We start from the raw sequence: 26,015 nt of genomic DNA, 5'->3' as shown, positions 1-26,015 counted from the left end.
AGCATATAATAGTTGTTACAAGAGTGTTTGTTAAAAATCACTATTGATTCTTTTTTTCATTGTTAAAATTTTTATCTTTTAGAAATATTTTGGAGGTCAAATCTACTAGTTAATATATTCAGACAGTTGCTCACATATGTGGTAAATGTTTATTGAAGACCTGTTATAAGCAAGGGCTATACCAGGTTTTGGGCAAATAGTAGTTAGGATCTGTACAACCATGGATCTGTACAACCTAGTGGTGAGAAGAACATTGAACAACCAGTTAAATAGATATGCAATTAACATGCATTGTTATGGGCTGAAATTGTGCCCCCCATCCTGAATTCATATGCTGAAGCTGTAACCCCCAGTATTAGGGAATGTACCTTATTTGGAGATAGGACTTATAAGAAGTAATTAAGGTAAAATGAGGTCATATGAGTGAAACCATATCCAATATGGTTGATGTCCTTACAAGAAGAGAATATTAGGAAACAGATGGGCAATATTAGGATGCAGCTGGGTAACCCAACAGTTTTCCCAGCCACTCTTTCACTCATAAATACATTTTAATTGGCTGGCATGTGCTTAATAATACAGGCAGCACCTGGATGCTTTAGAACAATGTGTCACCTGGGCTGGCACTGTATTAAAACTGCATTTGTGACCTGAGGCTGACAATTCTCTGTCCTCAAACATCTTGCCGATTAAAAAGCAATAGCCCAGTACTAGCTTACATTTTTCTTTGAATAAGGAGGACTGAAGATTAACTTTTATAACTCTGCACATAAAAAATATTATGTTCCTAAGTTATTAACTCACCTCCATTATAGGAAATCTTATAAATTTTATAAAAGTCCCATGACCGCACACATTAACTTAGCTTTCATGACTCTATGGAGCTATAGGTCTTGAGTCAGTATAAAAGAAAAGAAGATTCTAGCTTCTCAACACTGCGCTCAAGATTCTAGGTACACTATCTTATTTTATTCCATAAGAATTTTGTGAAGAATTTGTATATCTTATATTTAGGTAGACTCTAAGGAGGACTCCACAGACCCACAGCTTCTGCTGTCCACACCTTTGCATGATTCTCTCAACTAAGGCAAAACCTAAACTTACTGAATTGTTTCTAATGAATAGAATATCGCAAAAGTGATAGCAGGCCACTTCTAGGACTAGGTTACATGAAGACTATGGCTTTGTCTTGGGCGGTCTTTCTCACTGCCTGTGTCTCACTCAATCCAGGGTAAGAGTGCCCTCATTTCATGAGTCAGCTTTTTGCAGAGACTATGGGGCTAAGCTACGAAGCGGGTCTTCTGAGGCCTGCCACCCACCTACAAGTGAGCATGGAAGCAGATCCACCCCCATTTGAATACTGAGATGACTGCAACCCTCACCAACAACTTGATTCCTGCCAGAATCTCCCAGCCAAGGTGTATCTAGATACTGACTCAGACACTGAGACATAATAAAAGTTTACTACCATTAAAATTTGCTATAATACGTTTTGCAGCTATAGATAACTAAAACACCCTCATTTTTATATGAGACAAAGTTAAGAAATTTATGCAGGGACAAAGAATAGTAATGAAAAGAGGTGCCTTTTGAATCTGTCTGATTCCCAGACCCAAGCATTTCCCCAAGCATTTTGCAGGGGGTTAAGGGGCCTTTTTGTTCACTTATTGGCATTTGAGGATCTCCCATAGTTTGACCTAATCTTGACTATAAAATCAAGGTTTTTTTCAATTTAGTTACATTTTTCTAATTTACTCGGGTAACAAAACTCACAGTCCAGTGCAGGAAGAAATGCATTTAAAATAAATAAAAATGCAATGTCATGTAATCCAGAATAAATATTGACTCAGGGTACACAGAGGAGGCAATTTGATTCATATGGTATATCCAGGGAGGCTGATCAAAAATTTGTTGACTCAATAGCATGTCTCAGCCCTAATCCAATGCCTGACGTGTGGTCTGACCTCAGTGAGTAGCTGTCAGCTATTTCAACACATTGCTTCTAGAAATAGCGAAGTCATTAATTAGTGAGATAATAAGTGGAGAAGGAGGGGAAAGTTTCACTGTTTCATTTTGAAGAAACAGAGCCAGAGTATGACTTGTTCATAGATTTGTTACATATTGCTATACATTAGAATAAATACTGTCCACTATTAAAGTAAGCACTTTCCAAACTTTAAATATTTGAGAATAATTTTTAAAATGTCATAGCCAGATGCCATATGTAGTATTATTTACATAATAAGTTACAAATATTTTTAAAAACTCACTAATTTTACTTGAAATAGAATTAGGTGGCTGCAAAAAGTCTGATGGTACTGTGGCATGTACGGAAGCTACACTCTGTAAAGTCAGTAAAAGTCAGGATGAAATTGTGGTGCCTTCACTGATTGTCATGTGATTTTAGAAGTTATTTAGCCTCTGTGATTCACTTCTTCATCCACAAAATAATGCTTTTCATGAATGAGCATGGTGAATTCTGTGTAACATATACCATGTCTGCAGAGACCTAGCAAAGATCTCTGCAATTGAGCATATATTATGCTCAATAGTATCAGATAGGAATCCTTGCTTCCACTTCTCAGATGAGATTATTGAGGGACAAGGAAATTAAGGAACTTGTCAAAGCTTGCATAGCTAAATTTGTTGCCTCTTCAGACTGACGATCAGTTTGTGAACACTGGATCATCCTCTTCTCTGGGAACCAGATTCTGTATGATATGGTCAGAATTTCGAACATGTGTTAACTTGGGTGAATTAAAAGTCAACCAAGTGGTTGTGAGCCGATGGTACCTGTGAGGATTTCAGCTGCCCGTTCTGCTGCTTTCTGAATCTGGAGTCTCAGAGTTCCACCCTCCAGGCTCAGCAGCAGGGTTCCTGAGCCCTCAGACAGCAATGTGGACAGAAGCAGACCATCCTTGTTCCATGTTCGAAACTGGAAACCCACCGAGAGCCCATCAATTCGAGGGGTGCCAGGCAGCAGCAGATAACTGCTGCTGGAGTTGACAAATGTGACGGGAACAATTTGTGGTTCGGAACAGGAAAAAGTGACATTGCCCTGGAAAACAATAAAAATCAAACATATAAAAGTCATTTTTTATTCTGCAATCTGACAGCTGATATAAACAACCACCTAGAGCTGACCTTAATTTCATGATCATTCCACATTCAGCTGCAATATTTTAAAGGAAAAAATGTGTCAGTTTTATTTATATACACCTGCAAGATTGTGTTCCATTCCTCTGTCAAGGATCACAGTGCTACCTGCAAAGACAGCCATCAAAGACCTGGGAGGAATCAGGGGCTGCAAAGCATCATTATTTTTTAAAGAACCAGATATAAAAATAATCAAATCAATTTATTGAATAAATATGCATTGCAAACCAACTGTGTGCCAAGCACTGGTGTAACTTCTAAAGAGATACACATGAAAATACTTTGTTACAATGTGGAATGTGCTAAGAAGAGACACAGACACCAGCTCCCAGGAGAGATAGTAGAAGACATAACTATACAAGCAATGTTTCACAAGGGAGGGGAGTTTTTCCTGCAACCAAGTTGGGAAGGAGAGATAGAAGTGTGCCAGCCAACCTTTTCATCAAAATGTACATGGGGGTTCAAAAGGTTTAGAGAAATTAGCAAAATGACATTCCTGGGGATTACAGGGAATGTAACATCGCTGAACATTAAGTGGAGCAGGGAGGCTCAGGGACTATGAGGGAGAATTTAAAAGCCCTTTTATGCTTGTTAATTTTATCAGTCAAACTTAGAAGCTGTGAAGAGATTTGAGCAAGAGTTTTAATTCATTTAGAGTGTTTTCAAAAGCATGGGGAGCAGAAGGTGGATGGAAGGACTTGAGGTGGGGAATATTAGTTGTACATAGACTAGAACCAGAAGGAAGAGGAAGAAGATTGTCCTTGGCACAAGTAAGGAAAATTTGGTCCAAGTTTATTTGAGGATGACTAGAATAAGCTTCTACTACAGGGAGTTACGGGTAAAGAACTGTGTGTATGTGCCCAACTAAGCCATGCGCTAGAGTCATTTCTATTTAATGAATGAGGAGAATGCAGGTGATGCCTTATAAATCATGAGTAGATGTTACATTATGAAAACTACTTGCAATTTTTATCTCATACCCCATAGCCAACCACATGCTGTTTTCTATTCCTATAATTCATCAGTATTAGACACCAAACTAATCTACAACAATGCAGCAAACTTATTCAGGCAGGTAGAACATAATATTCTCATCTGGATTGTCATAGACATATCGAGTTCCATGTAAATCTTCCCTCCCAAGGTCTGAATAGCTGCCTTTTCATGAGACTTAACACTTAGCCAATGCAACTTATGCCAGAAAAGTCAGGTAGTTAGAAAGGATAGTACCTGTCTTGACTAGCTCCCTGAATCCAACTTCCCACTAAGGTGGCCAGGTAGTGGGGTAGATACTAAGTATAGCTCAGAGCAGGTTAATTGTTAAACCACAAATACCTCATAGTCTGGAAAAATCTCCCTGACCCCAACCATGTTTATGTATGATTGCCTTGGATTTCTGAAAACATGCAGTCATTGCCAAACAAACTTCTACCAATAGTATACTTCTAATGATTCACTCATCAAGCAGGCTGCTATGAACATACTCTTGCTTTAATCATTTGCTTTAGTTGCTTAGATGTTTTCTTCTCTGTAGGTTAGATCCCCAGAAAGTAATTAATGTTCCAAAGTATAAAGCTCCTACTATCAATCAAAAACAAAACAAAACAACAGCCACAAAAAACTGAGTTTATGCTGCCCACTGAGACTGCAGGAGGCCAAACACTTAGCTACAGATCCCATGTGTTCCTCATAATAACACTGCACCTGTTTAAAGAGTGTACAGACTGAGCTTAGAAAAGGTGAGTAATTTAATAAAAGCATTATGCCTCCTCAGCAGTGACAATGGGAGAAAAACCTTGGTTTGGAAGACATTGGTTTTAACTACCATCTTTGGTACCTTCCTTCTCTGTACTGGCTACCACCATTTTTAAAAATCTACCAACTTGCCTGGCTAGTGCAACTCAGTGGATTGAGCGTGGGCCTGAGAACCAAAGGGTCACTTGTTTGATTTCCAGTCGTGGCAAATGTCTGGGTTGCAGGACAGGTCAACAGGTGGAGAAGCATGAGAAGCAACCACACACTGATGTTTCTTTCCCTCACTTTCACCTTCCCTTCCCCTTCACTAAAAATAAATAAATAAAAATCTTTAAACATATTTTCCAACTTGCTCGTGATATTCACTGTTGTTTTAATATGCTTTTGTTTGATTTATGGTGGATATCCATTCAAGAATGAACATATTCCTACTGATGGCAGTTTAATTGAGGTGGGCTGTCTTCTGAAATAAGCAAAATCACAAATACTCCTGCAGTGAAGTCAGGAGATATCTAAACTTCTTTCCCCCTTTTTTTCCCTGAGATTAGTAACACCCCCTCTGGTAAGAAATTTGTTATTGCAGAGAAATAGCCCATGTTTTAAGCTGTGTGAAGGGGAAACGGTTGAAAAGCAGTGCAGAGACTGTGGGGAGGAGGGTAGGAGATTGTACCAATGCTTCTTCTCCCTTGTGGGAACCAAGGAAACTTCCCCCTCACCCATTTAATACTTCTGGTTGGTCAAATAATTCAAATGATATATAGCAAATCAGCAGAGGAAAATAAAATTTGTAATGAGTGTGCACAAGGAGTTAACATTAGCATGAGATTTCAGTAACAGTGAGGCAAAATGTGTTATACATGTCATTCAGTCAAAGGAGAAAAGGGGAATAAGTTTGGAATTTCAAAAGGGAAATAGGCAATTCATAAGTAGCTGAGAAAGTGGCAAACAAATTCTTGCTGGACAAGTCAGAAGCAATGGGGCAGAGAGGAAACCAGTGAACAGATTTTGCATGGATCCATCCTGCTAACCATACTTAATTCATAGATGCCAAAGAGAATATGCTAAACTGATTATAATAATCCCCTTCCTGAAGCAGGTGTTTCTATATTAATCTCTTTAAGTAGGAAGGGGGAGGTAAAGCAAAACAAAACAAAACAAAACAAAAAACTCTTCCTGAGTTTGTTGGCCTTCACTCGATTTCTGCCTGAAATGATTTGCATGTCAGGGTGGTACATTCTGGGGAGACTCATTTTGGACCTCAGCAGCCTATTGATTTAAAATCCAATGTTTAATTCAAACCTAGACATTTTCTGAGGGCCTTCTGGATCAACATCCACGGAAGGCGGCCCTCAAGAAATTCGGGATCCAGAAGAACTGAGATTCTCCCCTTCTGACAAGAAGCACGGGAGCTCCCTTTCTCCAACTCACTCCATTCCTATAATATCTAATGGGCCTCAGGTACTTGTGAAGCAGGCAAGCGGACTCAAAATTTCTTGAGGAACACTCATGAGACACTCACATATCCCTGGCGGTAAGAACTCCAAATGAATGCCTCAGGGATTCTCACTGCCTAAGTAAGACTATGTGTGAAGATTAACACTCTGCTCATCAGGGAGAAGGAAACCTTTAAAATTCATCGGGGCATATCCTCCATTTTTAGATAGTTTCCTTGCTCCACTGCTGGCCCTGCACCTAAACTCTCTCCCCCACATTCCCTTCATATTGTGCTCTGATCTCCCCACCCTTGGTTTTTAGAGCACACTCCTATTGTGTTCTTTAATGCTAAGCCCAAGGGCAAGTAGAAGAGGCAAAATGGGGGTGGATGGGAAGTGCCTTCTGTCCCAAACGTGACCCAACTCTTATGGGAATGTGAGTGATTGCAGTCAACAGCTGCTGTGCTGACACCTGCTCACACACCCTCCTAGCTGTGCTGGCTGCAAGCAGAAACACTCTAGTCCTGAGAAGTATCCATACCCAACCCATCCATCACAGTAGAGAGAAAAAAATCAGCTAAGTGACAAAGTGCTACTTTTGAAATCAACATAGACTATTTAATCATTTTCAATAATGCCATTTTTGACTTCAGAATTCCTCTTAAGTCTGTCTTTGAGAGAGTACTCACCAGCAGTTTAGAAAAGAATTTTATTATGCAAGAAGACAATTTCCTTTAGAATAGTGTCAAAACAGAGAGTGTCAAAGAGTAAACAGTATATATTCTACCTTATATACCTCTTTAATCTACTAATTTAACTTTCATTCCATCCCCCTGCCAAGAAGGTTGCTCCAGTCCCAGACTTTCTCCATTCTACCGTGTGCTTAATTCATTAGGAATTTCAAGATTTCTCAAGCATTATAAAACAATGTGCTAAGCATAGAATATAACTTTTTAAGTTATATACATAAATGTGATTGTGATCCTTTGCACTGCATAGTCATTAAGTGTTCATTTTGACCATAATTACTAATTGGATTATAAGAGTAGTATTTCTGTGGAAGAAGCATGCAATTTTGAAACCCTAAATATATGCTCATAGATTATCTTAGAGAGACTGCCCACCGCTATGTAAAAACACTGTCTTGTACCAAAACCAACAAGGGCTAATATTGTTCCGTCTGTAACTTATAAACTTTGATGGCTTTTTAAGGACAACCAGGCTCCTGAAACACAAGCATCATGTTTGAGTCAGTGGAGGAAGCAAATCCTTTTCATTGATTTATCCTCCTCAAGGACACCCTCCCTAGAGAGGACAGCACAAAACCCCTATGTCAACAATTGCTGTACGGAGACAGAATATATAATCATGTACAAAAGAATCCTGTCCCAATCTGGAGAGTCACAAAAGGCTGCCTAAAGGAGATAACATTGGAATAGAGATTTTACAGAAGAGTGAGTAGCTAATTGGAGAATGAGGATAAATGTTGTATTATCTGAGCAGAAAGGGAAAGAATTGCTAAGGCCTGAGTCAAAAAGGTGTGGGGTGTATTTAAGGGTCTGGCAGAAGGCCTGCTGACTATAGTCCAGAAGCCAGCAGCCAGCATAACAGCAGGCAAGATGAAGTGGAAAGGACAGAAAGACATACAATTGTGTACTCCTTTAGATCATGTTGAGGTACCGAAAGTTGATCCTATGCTACAACAAAAGTGGTTTAAGAGAGGTAAAGAGGGAACTGATGTAGAGACCATGACAAGCACTCACATACCACCCTCAGTGGGGAGCAGAGACTGTACTGTGTGCACAAAGGGTATCCCAGGGCCAGCCTCAGGCGGTCATTGAACTCATGTCAACAGGAACAGCAAAAGGCTTGTGGAAAGCTCTGTCTAGAATGGCAAAGGGGGAAAAGTAACAAATATTTTGCTGCTAAAATTGATAGAAGATACTGTACAGGACTAAGAGGAGGGAAGCTCAGGTGCAGCTCCCACTCTCTGTAATACAATAGACTTCAAATAAGAAAAAGCAGAGATAACTCTTGCTGCTTCCTTTACCCTGACTTGGCTCCACCCCCACCAGAGTGTGCAGAAACACTGACAGCAAACACAAGTCCTTAAGCTTACATATCCCAGCAATTTTTAGAGTTAACTATGCCAACCTGCTCCCTAAAGATAATTCTCCCTTACTCTCCACCAGAAATGACATTTTCAGGCTTCTTTACCCTCCCTCACTCTCCTTCCCTCCAAGGCTGAATGGTCTTCCTTCTTGGCTATGTCTGAGGCTTTTCCAGACTTCCTCCATCTCTAAAATAACTGTTCTCTGCACTGGCTTTTACTGCTTTTTGTTACCATACCATTTGTTCATATATCCACATATGTGTTACATTACATATATAACATTTCTTATATGCCTTGTAATAATGATCTATTCTTTAATACTAGTATAGATTTTAAATATAATACATTTACAATGAGTTGTGGAGCATCTGACTTTGAATTATGAGAAGAAAATGATATTATTCAGTTTAGACAGAACTGAATTCTTATCACAAATATTTACTGGGAAAGCCATATCTTCTCTGATCCTTATTTTCCACTGTTATGGTTGGGAAAATAATGATAGATGGCTGATTCAGGATCAGATGAGAAATAGTAAGTATTGATACAAAATAGTAAGTATGCAAAAGATGGTACTGTTTCATATTTTTTTAAAAAAAGAAACCAAAATTAGTAAAAACAGTATAACCCTATTGTCAATCCATTGTCTATTCTTCCTCCTCTCCCCTTTTCAGGAAAGGACCCTATATTTCACAATGAGAATGCTGGGTCAGTGCTGAAGATTAACAGGAACTACAGTAGTTAAAACTTCATTGGAAATGATAAAATGAGATAAATTATATGTATACTACTTAGCTAGGTGCTGGTCAAATGGCTGTGCCAATAAGAGAGAACAGAAGTTCTATGCAGCACCTTCCTTCTAAAGGTATCCAGGACACATTGCCACCACATCTGAAGTTTGTCAAATGCTGACTGAAATCCAATAAAATCCACTCAACTAAAAGCTTTCCTGTATGGTGGAGGGGTTCAACAAAAAGGATGTCTTCCAGTTACAGCATAATTACCATGGTTTCTTGGGGAATGATGGGCAAGGAGCATTGAACAGAAAGAACTTGGTATTGGTGAAGTCTTTGTCATGTGACTACTGAGTAAATCAGATAAACTGTCATATGTAGGCCTTATCTGGGTACAGAGGGACCAACTTCAGAAGATGTTGTTCTGCCTACAAATACAAAGTTGGAAACACCTTCGTAGTCTAAATATGAGTGTATGATAGATGGAACAGATTAAAATGTATTAAACAGTGAGTTAATGGGCTCCATGTTTGTCAAACATTCCTGTACATGGATTCCCTTATCACTTGTTCATTGGTCACAGGGTGTTTCAGCTAAGCCATAGATAGCAGAGAAAAAACTGTCATAAATGACTAAATTAAAATAAGGACTATCAGAAGTGAGAAGAAATGCATTAAAATGAATATGTTTGTGTTCTGTGATTGAGCATTTTTGTTTTCTTGTTTCAGTTGAGGTCGTGGATGCACATGGTAAACTTTAGACCTAGCAGCAAAAACTAACAGTGTCTGAATTTCTCACACAAACATTACCTTTCTCTTATCTTTCTGTTAGGGATACACTCCCTTTTAATATTTCCTCTTACTTGCCAATCTTGTGTTGGCTGTGTAGAACACAGGTTATGGCCAACAGTGCCTTCACTGATGACTCGCTCATAGGTATTTTTTATCTCTTGGCATTTTCCTCCAGTCAAATTTTAGTCAGTGATGGGAATCACCATCTTTTTGTAGTTGTGTTGGTTTGGCAAGTGCATTCCTTTGGATTTGTTTCACAACCCAAAGGCACCTATTGCCTGTGATACTAATAAAGCCACTTAACTATTTTGTGAAAGGCACCAGGAAGTTGACTCATCTCTGCCTAAATGATAATCTGAAAATAGAGAAGCTATAGACAAAAGGAATGTAAGGAAAATTGAAGGCCCACCAGATATGCAATAGAAAAATATGGTTGGAATACTGCAGCCTCAGACATGGGCCTGGCTCCCCAACAGCTGCATCAGTACTAGGCTTTGCCAGCCACAGCCTCACTACAGTGACATGTATGGTTTGCTACACTTGCTGTTCTGGCTGTGTTTCCTTGTATGCCCATTAGGCCAGAAGCAGTTATCCCACACATAGCATTCTCTCAGGAGAAGCCCAACCCTTATTATGCCTCTGATGTGTGGGTGGAAGGTAGTAAGGATTGACATCAACATAGACCAGAAATCCATCGACAGGTCTGAGGCCTGGGATCTCTAGCACCCAGGCACCCAAGAATCATACTGCCTGGTAAGCCCCATAGAAAAAGAAAACAAAAATGGGGCATTGAAAGAGTAAAACACTCTGTTGTAAAAGGACTAGAGTTCATAGATAGGTAGGAAATAGTTAAGAAATAAAATGAAGTCACAACAGTCAAGATGCCAAATTACTAAAATCAAATAGATTTAAGCTTGAGGAAACTATCTTAGTCTTCTCTTAACTAGCCTGGGAACTTAAGCCTTTGAACTTTACAGTCTTGATTCAATACATGGATATACACGAAACCTCCTGTAACACCCTAACTACCAGAGTAGGGGGAAATGTTTACATATGCTGATCACCTGACATGTATTATCCAGACAGTCTGACACCCATTATTCAGACCACAATTCATCTAGAGGATTAACATCTCAGATCAATCCAGAGGCTATGGATGCAGGCCTGATTCTTCTCAAGAATGTACTTTTTACTTTAAGAACCCTCATTGTTTCTTTCTTCGTTGGGATACCTTGGGTATTGCTTAGTTTTGTTTTCAGTTTACAAAACCTAGTACCCTTGGATAAATGGTTCCTTTTTTTCTATCAAAGCCTCTGGATTATTTTTGAGTTTGTTACAATACTAAGAATAAGTTGGGAATAGACCTTGGCCAAAAGTAGAATTAGTTTGAATCAAGTCTGGGGATTAAGGCAGCAGCTAGAGCAATGGACAGCACAGGTGGGTGAGGGAAGTGGAGGATGGGTGTCTAGTGTACTTCTGTTGGGACTCTTCAAATACTGCCCAGCCAAGTCTTGGTATATCCCTTCCTTAGGTTCTGAGTCCAGAGGATATGTCAGATATGACAGAGCAGAAAACAAATTTTAAGACCTCAAAGGAATATTGCAGATCCAATTTGAAGTTCTGTTTGCCTTGACTAGTTTTAGGTTTTCCTAAATGTGACATTTCCAAGGGTTATATCATTTTTATTGCTAGCGTTTGTTTTGTTTTTAATCATTATCCAGATATCACAACACTCTGGTAAGTGGAAAAATAAAGTTAGCAGTACAAAGCTGAGTTTCAGTCATGAACAAAGCCAATCAAATATTTACAAGCTGGGAGAAATTATCTTGATTCAATATAATTTGTGGGGAAATATTTCAAAGCCAGTTCTTGATTTTCCAAATGAGTACAACTACTTCTAATTTGATTTATCTGAAAACTACCAGGAATGACTAGTATACTGTCAGTAAATGTAAGGGAAAAGTTGCCCTCTGAGCTGAAGCTATCTTCCCAGTTCACAAACTCAGGGAGAGTAGGGGACCAAATAAAACCTCTTTTTTATGCTAGTGGGGAGATAGGCTCCTTCATTTTTGAGATAACTTATTCAACAGATATATAGTAAGCAGCTCATAGGGGCCAGGTTTGATCCTGCTGGCAAGGACACAGCCCAGGACACAGCCAGGCTCAGCTCTTGCCTCCCTGGAGCTTGCATTGCATCAGGATGGGGAACATGGACCATGTCACCATAACTGTAATTAAGTGCCATGAGAGGGAATTCAGTTTTGCTGGGACAGGAGTTCATGAAGGACCTTTTTGGTTTGTGAATGAGAGGATAAGTAGGAAGGAGTGGGTTTGGGAACAGGATTGAAATAAAGGATTAGAAGACAAATGAAGCATTTTTGAAATTTGAGGTAGACTAGATGCTTAGCATTAATCTAAACAGGTACACTTTATTTTTCCTGCCAAAGGAGACCTCCCAGGACAGAGATATTTATTCTTGAATTTTCACTTGAGGGACACCTAAGAGGGAAACATTTTTAATTGGAGGGATCACCCCGCTTATGGTCAGAGAAGGACAGGCTATTGGGAGGTTCCTCACATGGCCCTCTCCTCTGGCCGCCAATGTGCTGGCTGCCCATAGGCACCAGGAGAAAAGAGACCCAATGAGAGCCACATGCTAACTTTGGCCTTTAGAGGCTCACTCTTGGCTTTGCCTTGTCCTGGCCTACTAACTCCCTGTTCCTGCACCTCCTGCCTGCGTGTGCCTGTTTCTGACTATTTTGTGCTTATTAACCTATGCATCAAAGATGAACACTTGTGTCCTAGTTTTTAGCTTTTGCAAAAGGCAGTTCCTTTTACCTAGAAGCGAAATCCAGGGGAGTTACTTAGGAGGTGGGTAGTGGAAAGGAATAAAAAATAAACTAAATTGAACTGATAAACTTTTATTTTTAAGGCACAGAATAAAGCTATAAATCTAGTCTAAACACACTTTGATTTTTGTACCAAATAGTGTGCAAAACTGTATAAAAATATAAATAAAAATCTTGAAATATTAATAATTATTTTTGATACTTCACTTTCAGTATTAAAAGTATATTTTTGGAGAGAATCATAGGGGAAAGAGGATGGACTCACATGAACAAGTATAAAGGACACATGGACAGTAACTAAGATGGGGGCGGAAATGGGAGGGAGGTGGGAAGCACTGGGGGGGGCAGGGCTGGGAATACAAGACCAAAAACTACCTGAACTAGAATTGAATAAAAATAAAAAATTTAAAAAAGTATATTTTCAATAAATAATTTAAAATTGGACTAAGATTCATATAATAAGCACATTACTTATAAATAATAAAAAGCTGGGTCTAAAATTAAATAAGTAATCTGGCATATTATGGTATGTCCATATGACATACTATTTTCCCATCACTCATAACAATGTTTATGGCAAACATAAAAATTTTAAATAATATAATACCAAATAAAAAGAACAGAATACAAATGTGTACACATAAATAAGATAAAATAAACATGTTTAAATAGGTAGGTATAGAAAAGAGATTGAGAGGAGAAGATGGCGGCGGAATAGGACAAAGGATTGCACTTCCCTTCATGCGCTGGAGAAAAACCGGGCTGCTCTGCAGAGGAGCACAGCGAACACCCAACAGGTACTCAGCATATAGGAAAGCAGGACCCCAGAAAGTATAGCGGACACTGAATGACCAGAGGTTGAGGAGAGGAGATGACCGCAGATCAACAAGGTACGAGGGAACAGCGCAGAGGCTGGAGGCCCTTTGCCGGGCAGCGCCAGGGCCCTGGCAGGGCTGCCTTGATCTCTGAGAGCCGAGGGAGGGCAACAACAAAAAGTTGTTCTCTCCCTGGGAGAGAACTAGTCACCGGCACCCTCTCAAACCAGCAGGGTGCAGATTGGAAAACACCCAGAGAGATCGGTTTGCCTGTAGTGGTAGAGAGAGGAGTGGGCATTGGGAAGCAAACTGGAGAGCCTTGATAACGCGTGGAGTCAGGCTGTGGTTGCCAGTTTGGGGAACTGAGCTGCCCGGCATTCCCAGTAGCCTGAGCCGGCACTCCCACAGTCTCGGGGAGCTTCGGGACACTGGCAGTGTCCCTGGAAAAGCACCAGTCACCAGCTCTCTCCCTACCCAGCTGGGCGCAGACTGAGAAGCACCGGGAGTCCGGTTGTGCTTACCGGCTTGGAGGTCTAGGAGTCCCCAGGCATTCCCAGTAGCGTGCATTCCCGGTGGTGCACATTACCGGTGGTGAGCATTCCTGATAGCGGGGGACTCGAGCTGGTGCTCACACAGCCTCAGGGAGCTGCGGGCTACTGCCAGGGCCCCTGAAAGAAAGCCAGTCACCAGATTCATCCCTACATAGCCGGGTGCATACTGAGAAGCACCGGGAGTCAGGCTGTGGCTGCAGGCTTGGAAGAGTTGTGAGTTGCCCAGTGTGTGCAGCCACAGCACTGGCAAAGGTCCAAGCCGAAGCCTGAGAGACCAGGAAAGCCTGGCTGGGAGTGCATGCTGTCACGCCAGGCCAGAGATGGGAAGCCTGGGGAAAAACATGCTCTCAGTGGGGCACAGGAGAGCGGCACCATTGTGGATCTTGGGAGAGCATTGGCGAGAGCAGATAAGTTCACCAAGAGGAGAGAAAGGCCACACTAATAGCCCCTCAGGCTGCTGCAGGTAGGCAGACCAGAAGAAAAGGTTTGACCAGCTGGAAACCAACAAGAGGAGTAGGTGGAAGTGCAGGACACCAAGATACCTGCAGGAGATTGCACCACTGAATCTCACATGCATCCTACCACAGAAGTTCACACCATAAACCCAGGAAACCAGAACAGATCACTTTAAGAAGCTGAAGCCAAGAAGAAGAGCATCACAAACAATGGGAAGACAAAGAAACAATCCCCAAATGAAAGAAGAGGAGGAAGTCTCAGAAACAATGCTAGATGAAATAGAGGCAAGCCAACAATCAGATATTAAATTCAAAGCACTGGTTATCAGGAAATTCAAAGAGCTTACAACGAGCTACCAGAAACTACAGGGGAGCTACAGTGAACTCTCTGCAAACTACACCAACATGAAAAAGAAAATAGACACCATCAGTAAAGGCCAAGAGGAAATGAAGAATACAATTTGTGAACTGAAAAACACAGTAGAAGGCATGAAGAATAGAATTGATATGGCGGACGATCGCATAACTGAAATAGAAGACAGGATAGAAAGAATATCCCAGACAGACCAAATAATGGAAAAGAGAATCAGAAAAAAATAGAAGAATTTAAGAGAAACGCAAGACAACATGAAACGTAATGATATCAGAATAATAGGAATACCAGAAGGAGAGGAAGAAAAACAAGGTATAGAAAACCTACTTGAAAGAGTAATAACAGAAAATTTACCTAAGTTGAGGAGAGATAAAGTCACACAGATTCAGGAATCGCAGAGAGTCCCAAACAGGTGGAACCCAAAGAGTCCTACTGCAAGACACATCATCATTAAAATGGCAAACCTCCAAGACAAAGAGAGAATCCTAAAGGCACCAAGGGAGAAAAAGGAAGTAACATACAAGGGGGTCCAAGTAAGGTTGGCTACTGACTTCTCAATGGAAACATTTCAAGCAAGAAGAGAATGGCAGGAAATATTCCAAGTAATGAGAAACAGAGGCCTACAATCAAGACACCTTTAACAAGCAAGGCTCTCAATCGAGATAGAAGGCCAAATAATCAGCTTCCAAGACAAAAGAAGTCTAAAAGAATACGCCCCCACCAAACCAGCTCTACAAGAATTACTAAAAGGGCTGCTTTAGGAAAGGAAGGAAAAGAGAGAGATAGAGAAGAACACAGATACACAAATGGCAATGAAGAAGTATCTTTCAATAATAACCTTCAACGTAAATGGATTAAATACACCAATTAAAACACATAGACTAGATGAATGGATAAGAAAGCATGACCCACACATATGCTTCCTACAAGAGACCCACCTCATGTCAAAAGACCACCACAGACTAAAACTGAAAGGCTGGAAACAAATTTTCCAAGCAAATGGACAAGAAAAAAAAAGCCGGGGTAGCAATCCTCATATCAGACAAAATAGACTTCAAAAAAAGGGCCATAAAGAGAGACCCAGAAGGTCACTTCATAATACTCAAGGGACGAATCCACCAAGAAGACATTAACATAGTAAATATATATGCACCCAACATAGGAGTACCCAAATATACAAAGAAAATTCTGGAGGATCTCAAGAAAGATATTGACAGGAACACAATTATAGTAGGGGATTTTAACACCCCACTGTCTAAAATGGACAAATCTTTCAAGAAAAATATCAACAAAGATATTGCAGCATTAAATGACACCCTAAACAAAATGGACCTAATTGATATATATAGAGCTCTTCATCCCAAAGAAGCTAAATACACTTTCTTTTCAAATGCACATGGAATATTTTGAAAGATAGATCACATGATAGGACACAAAACGAGTCTCAATATAAATTCAGGAAAATAGAAATCATACCAAGCATTTTCTCTGATCACAAGGGACTGAAATTGGAAATCAACCCCAATGAAAAAACCCTAAACACCCAAAAGCATGGAGACTAAATGGTATGCTATTAAACAACGAATGGGTCAAGATTGAAATTAGGGAAGAAATTAAAAAGTTGCTGGAAACAAATGAAAATGAACTCACAACAACCTGAAACTTATGGGACACAGTGAAGGCAGTCCTGAGAGGGAAGTTCATAGCAATACAGGCTTACCTAAAGAAGATAGAAACATTTCAAACAAACAACCTAACCTGACACCTCTAAGAACTCGAGGAACAACAACAAGGACAGCCCAGAGCAAGTAGAAGGAAGGACATAACCAAGATTAGAGCAGAATTAAATGCCATAGAGACTAAAAGCACAATTCTAAGGATCAATGAATCCAGGAGTTGGTTTTTTGAAAAGATAAACCAAATAGACAAACCTTTAAGTAGGCTCATCAAGAAAAAAGAGAGAGGGCCCAAATAAACACAATCAGAAATGAAAGAGGAGAGATTACAACTGATACCACAGGAATAGAAAGGATTATAAGAAATTACTATGCAGAACTGCATGCCAAAAAATTTGAAAACCTAAATGGACAAATTTGGTGAAATGGACAAATTTCTAGAAAAATATAATCTTCCAAAACTCAATGAAAGAGAAACAGAAAACCTGAACAGGACAATAACAGCAAATGAAATTGAAAAAGTAATATAAAAACTCCCCTCACACAAAAGCCCTGAACCATATGGTTTCACAGGAGAATTCTACAAAGCTTTTAAGGAAAAGCTAACCCCTATTCTTCACAGACTATTCGAAAAAATCCAAAAGGAGGGAAAACTCCCCAACTCTTTTTATGAAGACAGCATCACCCTAATTCCAAAGCCAGATAGAGACACAACAGAGAAAGAAAATTACAGGCCAATATCGCTGCTGAACATAGACGCTAAAATCCTCAGTAAAATATTAGCAAATCGCATCCAACAATACATCAAAAAGATCATACACCACGACCAAGTGGGATTCATCCCAGGGATGCAAAGATGGTTCAATATGCACAAATCAATAAATGTAATACACCACATAAACAAAAGCAAAGACAAAAACCACATGGTCATAACAATAGATGGGAAAAAAGCTTTTGATAAGGTTCAACGCCCATTCATGATAAAGGTACTCAGAAAAATGGGAATAGAGGGAGCATTCCTCAACATAATAAAGGCCATATATGAAAGACCTACAGCAAACATCATACTCAATGGGCAAAAACTAAAAGCTATTCCACTAAGATCAGGAACAAGACAAGGTTGCCCACTTTCGCCACTTCTATTCAATATAGTATTAGAAGTTCTAGCCACAACAATCAGACAAGAAAATGAAATAAAAGGCATCCAAATCAGAAAGGAGGAAAAAAAACTGTCATTGTTTGAAGATGACATGATAGTGTACATGGAAAATCCTGGTAGCCTCTACCAAAAAACTGCTGGAACTAATAAATGAATTTGGCAAAACAGCGGCATACAAAGCCAATATCCAGAAATCAAAGGCATTTTTGTATGCCAACAATAAAGCAGCAGAAGCAGAAATAAAGAAAAAAATCCCATTCGATATAGCAAAAACAAAAATAAAATATCTGGGAATAAACTTAACAAAGGAGGTAAAAGACCTGTGTACAGAAAACTACACAACACTGAAGAAAGAAATCAAGGAAGACACAAACAAATAGAAACATATACCGTGTTCATGGGTTGGAAGAATTAACATCATCAAAATGTCCATACTACCCAAAGCAATTTACAGATTCAATGCAATACCTATTAAAGTACCAATGTCATATTTCACCGACATAGAACAAACACTTCAAAAATCTATATGGAACTATAAAAGACCCTGAATAGCAGTTGCAATTTTGAGAAAGAAGAAAAAAGTAGGAGGGATTACAATACCTGATATTAAACTGTATTACAAGGCCACTGTAATCAAAATAGCCTGGTACTGGCACAAAAACAGGCACCTAGACCAATGGAATAGAACAGAGAACCCAGAACTAAACCCAAATCTCTACAGTCAATTAATATTCGATAAAGGGGGCAATAACATAAAATGTAGTAAAGACAGCCTTTTCAACAAATGGTTTTGGGAGAACTAGACAGCTACATACAAAAAAATGAAACTTGAGCACCAACTTACACCATACACTAAAATAAATTCAAGGTGAATAAAAGACTTAAATATAAGCCATGAAACCATTAAAGCCTTAGAGGAGAGCATTGGCAAGAAAATCTCTGATATTCCATGCAGCAATATTTTTACTGATACGTCCCCTAGAGCAAGGGATATAAAGGAAAGAATAAACAAATGGGATCTCATCAAAATTAAAAGCTTCTGCATGGCTAAGGAAAACAGTATCAAGATACAAAGAGAAACAACTGTTTGGGAAAACATATTTGCCAATGATACCTAGGACAAAGGTTTAATCTCCAAAATATACAAAGAACTCACTCGACTCCACTCAAAGAAGACAAGCAACCCGATTAAAAACTGGGCAGAGGACTTGAACAGACATTTCTCCAAGGAGGACATACAGAGGATCCAGAGACACATGAAAAGATGCTCGATATCGCTAGCTATCAGAGAGATGCAAATTAAAACCACAATGAGATACCACTTAACACCAGTCAGAATGGCTATCATAAACAAAGAAACAAACAACAAGTGCTGGAGAGGTTGTGGGGAAAAGGGGACCCTAGTTCACTGTTGGTGGGATTGCAGACTGGTACAACCACTATGGAAAATAGTATGGAATTTTCTAAGAAAACTCAAAATGAACATGTCTTTTGACCCAGCAATTCCACTATTAGGAATATATACTAAGAACCCTGAAACACCAATCCAAAAGAACCTATGCGCCCCAATGTTCATAGCAGCACAATTCACGATAGCCAAGAGTTGGAAGTAACCTAGATGCCCATCAATCAATGACTGGATCAAAAAGCTATGGTACATTTACACAATGGCATTCTATGCTGCAGTAAGGAAGAAGGAACTACTACCCTTTGCAACATCATGGATGGAACTGGAAAGCATTATGCTGAGCGAAATAAGCCAGGTGGTGAAAGACAAATACCATATGATATCACTGTTAACAGGGATCTAAACAAAAGAAACAGGCAAGCAAAATATGACCAATGACACTCAAATACGGAACAGGCTGACAGGTTCCAGAGGGAAGAAGGGAGAGAATCATAGGGGAAAAGGGGATGGACTCACATGAACAAGTATAAAGGACACATGGACAATAACTAAGGGTGGGGACCGGAAATGGGAGGGAGGCGGGGAGCATGTGGCGGGGGTTGAGCAGGGTTGGGAATGTAAGACAGAAAGCTGTACTTGAACAGGAATTAAATAAAAAATTATTAAAAATCAAAAGAAAAGAAATTAATTTGCAAAGTTCTGGCTCTCTCTGAGTGGTGGAATTACGTCAATTTTTATGTACATAATTAAATTTTTCTCTATTTCTAATTTATTTACAGTGAAGAAACAGTAAAATAGCTTTCTAAAACTTTCATGACAGTATTTCATGAAAATATTCAGGATTAGAAATTGCTATTAAGAGAATTAGTGTAAATTATTGAGAAAATAATAGTAGTAATTAATCTAAGAAGGTATAGATGCAGCTAGATATAAAACCCAATGACTACCATTTCCAATGGTTTCCACTTATGAATAATCTCTGAATAATATGTCCTCTCTACTGCAACTTTTATTATGTATTTATCCTACTCAAGGTGATGGTAGTAAATCATTAGGGTAGTATAAAGCCAAAGGAATGCAGTTTGTGCCTGTGTGTATGTGTTAATTTTTTTCCTTTTAAGTGAACTTTCTTTTCCAAACCATTTAGCTTATCCCATATGCAAAGCAACTATTTACTCTACACACTCATATGGTGCTGTTATGACTCCATTCACTTTGGTGATGAACAAATGTGTTCATAGATCTGAAAACATAATGTGTGATTCTTAGTTCCTGGGTAGAGATTAGAAAAGCAGCAAATGTGTGTGAAAGGCAACTACCACCACTGGCCTGGAAAATTTGGCAAATTTAACTCAATAATAAGTATATTGTACGAAAAAGCATTTCAATTTCATAAATAATACTTTATGAAATGGGAAAAAGATATCTAATTATGATTACTATGGTTATCTCTATATAAACATTAAATTTTCTTCTTTTTTTTCAGCATTTTATTTATTCATCTTTAGAGGGGAAGGGAAGGAGAGAGGGAAAGAAACATCAGCGTATGGTTGCCTCTCATACATCCTCTGCTGGGAACTGGCCTGCAACCCAGGCATGTGGCCTGACTGGGAATCGAACCTCAATCCTTTGGTTTACAGGCCTACACTCAATCCACTGAGCTACACCAGCCAGGGCTAAAAAGTTTTGTTAATAAAAATAATTTTAAAAATTAGAGGATACAACAAAAATTTGCCTATTTGTATTATATATATATATATATATATATATATATATATATATATATATATTTGTGATAGATAATCTAAATTAAAACTGTATAATATAAATGTAATAAAAGTCATATATATAATTTAAAACTTTTTGGTAGTCACATTACAAAATTATGAGGACAGATATTAACTAGATTTAATATGATTATTTCACTATGTATATGAATATTGAATTGTATTGTTGTGTACCGCAAGCTGACATAATGGTGTATGTCAATTATAAAAAATAATCTAAAACGCAAAATGAAAGAGATTAACTTAATTTTAATTTTGTGCATTGTTTTTAACTAAATGTATTCAAACATTATTTAAACAGTCAATCTATATTAAATTTATTGAGGTTTTTTCACATTTGCAATGCATCTTAATTTGATCTAGCCACATTTCAAATGCTCAATAGACACATATGGCTATTGGTTACCAAATCAAACAGCATAAATCTGGAGCATTGTTATAAGGGTGAAGTTAGAATTGGGCTTTCCTACTTTGAAAGTGAAATAGAAATTCTATCACTTCTTATATGAGAACTTCCATTTACTGAGTTTAATATTTAAAGAGATTTTTGCAGGGGCATCTAGTTATTTACTCAAAGTCAAATCTCCTTGCCTTTCTTGGTAGAAGAACTCCAATTTATACTCAGATGGGTGACCACGTTTCCCTACTTCACCTGCATATATCTGTGACTAGGCAGCTAAGTCTGGTCTGTGAGGTATGGCATGGCAGAAACATTGTGTTGAACTTCCTGGAATGCTCCTTGAATGGAGTCATCTCTGCTGGCAGGAGTATTTCTTTTGCCTTCTCTTCTTTTTCTCTTCTGAAGCTTTACATCTGCACATGACACTTATATCTCCAGAAGACTGTAGTACCCTCAGGGTGGAAACAACAGAGTGAGAGTGGTCAAATAGAAGGATAGAAGAATCAGGATCTCTAACACCTTAATGGGCTGCCAGTCTCCATTTTTGTTTTATTTGGGGGAGCCCAAGGGGGAACAAATAAATATGTCTTATGTTTTATTGAGAAAGCCCATATTTCTAAAAATTGTGAAATATGTTTGCCAGTTAAAAAACCTATGTTTCTAGGGGTTAATTCATATTTATAAATTTGCCACTATAAAGAAAGCTATTTTTTACTTTTAAGGTTTTACTAGAATTTAAGTTTTCTATGGTTAATAATTCTAATTAAAATGAAAGAAAATTAATGTATGTATTGGGTAAAAGAAGGTATAAGTTATAAAAATGCATTTTTGAGGGAATTACACTAAATATTATATAAAGTTTAAGAAATAAAATATTTTTTAAATGTTTTATTGTTGTTCAAGTACAGTTTTCTGCCTTTTCCCTCACCCCTTCCCACCACTCCAGCCCTCCCTGCCTACCTCTCCCATTTCCCCCCCCCTTGTTACTGTCCATATGTCTTTTATAATTGTTTCTATAATGAAATCTTGACAAAGAAAATTTTATGTGTGATCAAAATGAATAAGATTGTAATAATAAATTTATTACTCACTTGGTTAAATATCAAGTGAATTTAAATATCAAAAATACATCATAAAATTAGTTTGATTTTCTCTTTCTCTGTTAAAAGGACAGTTTCCCTATACTGATTGATTTACTTCTAATATATGTAAAGTTTTCTGCTTAGAAAGCAAAGTTTCTGTTTTTTATAAAAATAGCTTTCTGTGCTTTATGTTGTCTTATTCAGGTCCTTGATTTCTTAGGCAAACTGAATCTCCTCAATACTAAGGATTAAAATTTTGCTAACAATTATGTGACCTTTTACATTTGTCTTTAAATCTCTTATTATCATTTAGTAAAGTAGATAATTAATTATTATTTTATAATGATCTATGATCTCTTTAGCAAAATGTCCAAACCTTTTGACATGCTTGAAAAATTTCAAATTTTAAAAATACTCTTTTCTTGACTTGAAAACCTCAGAAGATTTCTTTTCTGTTCCTGTAAAAGAGAAATATCAAACTAATTAGCTGTATTTGGTACATTAAATTGCATGGAAAATACTGTAAAATAAATTATGAAAATCTGCTAGGGTATATTATATGGGTAAATATTATTAATATATGTTGAAAAATATATGAAATTGATAAGTTTCTGATATGCTCTGATGAAATGTTTTCAACTATAATTATAGTTATATCAAAATGTTGTATGTTATAGAGAAAAGCAAATTTATTTTTCAATTGCATTGTATTCATATCTTTAACCATGTCTTTCTAATTTTTTGTCATTTATGGACAGTTGTTGTTTTTCTTTGGTGTTTCTACAATTATGTTTCATCTTTAGAAAGATCCATTGAAAGGACTCTGATCTATTCTGAAATATATATTTCTAATAAACTTTCAGATTATACCTTTACATTGGACGAAGATTTGAAAAATTTTAAGAAAATATCACATTCATGAAACTACTAACAAAAGATGAAGATAAACAAGAATTATTTGTATGACTCTGAATGAGTTGCTAAAGGTAATTTAATTTTCATGACTTTTTGTTTAAAATGTTGCTGAATGCTTTTTAATCTTTTATTTTCCAGATATAAGGAAATTTGTTTCTCTTAAACTACACATGACCTAGAGCTATTTAGTGAATTATACCTTAGTAATCAGAATTGAAACATTTATCAATATATTTTCTCCCTACTTCATCCTTCCAGAATTTAAAAACTCAGTGAGTATTATTTTCATGGCACTCTGATCATTTGTATAAACTCAATAAGAATCTATTTTCTTTGTAACATGACATAATTTGAAACTGGTTATACTAACAATGCTCTTACTGGAATATCATGTTTGAAAGAGATATTTATAGACTCAGGTATGACCAGGTAGCCTGAAGAAAAGGATTGTCTGTGAAGGACAAAAATCCCTGGGAAAACAACAGCAGCCTTACCAGGTGAAGAAGGAGAGTCTCTTTCCTCCAAGTGCAGAAACTTCAGAATATTTGGTGGGGTACTTGACAAGAGTAAAACTGACACAGATCTAAAGGTACTGCAGGCACAGTCACATGGAAGTATTTGTCTCGGCCTCTTCATGTTGAGAGGTCTTTTAAAGTTCAAGCTGGCGATTTCTTATGAAAAATTCCAGCCATGGCCAGGTGGCTCCATTAGTTTGAGTGACATTCCATATACCAAAAGGTTTTGGGTTTGACCCCCCCCAGTCAGATCATATGCTTAGGATGCAGGTCTAATCTCTGTGTGAGGCACATATGGGAGACAGCCAATCAATGTTTCTCTCTTACATCAAAATTTCTCTGTGTCTCTGTCTCTCTGTCTGTCCTTTCCCCTCTCTCTAAAATCAATAAAAATGTATCCTGGGGTGAAGATAAAAAAATGAAAAGTAAAAGAATAGTTCCAGCAAAGCTGACTTACTATGTGATTGCTATGCTTGTATTTATTCAGGCAAATTTACTATGACTTCACTATGCTGACTTACTATGTGATTGCTATGCTTGTATTTATAAGGCAAATTTACTGAAACTACACTTACTTGCAAATAAATTAGTTTAATATGGCTATTTATGGTTTTCAAATGAGGGTGGTTTTAGAGAGAAAAATTGTATTTTAGTAAAATTCATAACACACCCAGTTATAGATATCAAATTCTAGCCCTGTTCTTTGAGGTTTTTGCTCTTTAGCCTTAAACTAGACTGAATTCTGTGTTATTCTAGTTTCTTCAAATATTTGGTTACAAGTTCCTGAACTAAATTTTCAATTTTCTCTGATCCTCTGATTTAGGATTACTTAGAACTAAAATTTCCCTTTTCCTTGAAGCCCTGCCAACTGCAACTAGATGACTTAATATAAACTTCAGAGAAAATGGCAAAGCTTATGTTTAGACAATTTTCATGTCTTTTTAATGCAAATAAACAACAAAAACAGTTTGTCTGATCACTTGATGACATTACCAGAATCAATCAAATGGCAAACCAGGAAAATCTATGAGATTGTCACTGCTTGTCCTCATTCCAGCAAAAGAAGCTCTGAGCCTGGCATCTATAAATTACCTCAGCTGTCAGCTGCTCAGGCTCAAAAACTGGTTTACAATTGCTCTAAATATTAATATTTTTGAATATTGTTTCCATAGAAATGCCTTTTATTAAATACCTCATTGCTTACTTACACAATATAGGCCTATTTTGGGAGTTCATTTGCATCATCCACTTCTGAAATGAAACATAATAGTTAAACTAAATGGACATATTCATTCACAGGATTGAGCGATTGTGTCAATCAACTATGGATCAATTTACTAATTTAGATTATGGATTGAGAAACTTCTTATTCAAAGTTTCAAAGGCAAGTCTGAAAGGGATCAGAGCTTCATCACCCCAAAACATGATTTTTTGGATATTATTTTAAAACTGGTTATTAAGAAACAATAGACTCAGAAAGAACTTTTGACCCTCACCCTTTACCTGTCTAAAGAAATTCAGATACAAAAATCTGCTTCAGGAAGGAAATCTTAGAACATTCACCTTGTCACATATGAAATAAGTGTGATGGGTTGGGAGAAATCTAGAAGAGCCTGTCTGTTGGACTCCTGTCTGTGCCCCATGGTTTCTGGATTATCCAGCAAGAATTTGTTAATTGTATGTTCGCTCTTTCCCATCTACCTGGAAATCATCTGTTTTTCCTTTGAAATCTCAGACCCCAGCCTCCCTCTCTGTAGTACAGAATGGCATATAAGACTCAACAGCCCAATGTGTTCTGGTGTCTCCTAATCTATGGCACACCTGAATGTACACCTGTAATAAACTTTGGACATTTTCTCTGGTTAATATATTTAACATTGATTTAGTTATTAACCTATCCAAGAAATTTAGAGAGGCTGGAGGAAAATTTTTTTTTCCTGCAATAGACAGCTGTCATAAGCAAATTAAATGGTCTTCAGATAATAAAATTTGACTATTATGGACTGAATTGTATTTTCCTGAGATTCATATGTTGAAGCACTAACTCC

At 37.8% G+C, this 26,015-nt stretch overlaps 1 protein-coding gene across 1 annotated transcript in view; it reads right to left on the bottom strand.

Annotated features, from left to right (window-relative positions):
- CNTNAP5 (contactin associated protein family member 5) overlaps nt 1-26,015 on the bottom strand; it is a 519,494-nt gene that overhangs the window by 128,593 nt on the left and 364,886 nt on the right. The window contains exon 8 of the mRNA XM_037060827.1: nt 2,794-3,058. Coding sequence (XP_036916722.1) covers nt 2,794-3,058 — 265 coding nt within the window. The remainder of the gene's footprint in view (nt 1-2,793; nt 3,059-26,015) is intronic.

This window comes from Sturnira hondurensis, unplaced genomic scaffold (genome assembly GCF_014824575.4).
Source record: "Sturnira hondurensis isolate 20B ecotype Veracruz unplaced genomic scaffold, ASM1482457v3 Scaffold0012541, whole genome shotgun sequence".
Taxonomy (NCBI): domain Eukaryota; kingdom Metazoa; phylum Chordata; class Mammalia; order Chiroptera; family Phyllostomidae; genus Sturnira; species Sturnira hondurensis.
This window is presented reverse-complemented; position numbering and strand designations above follow the sequence as displayed.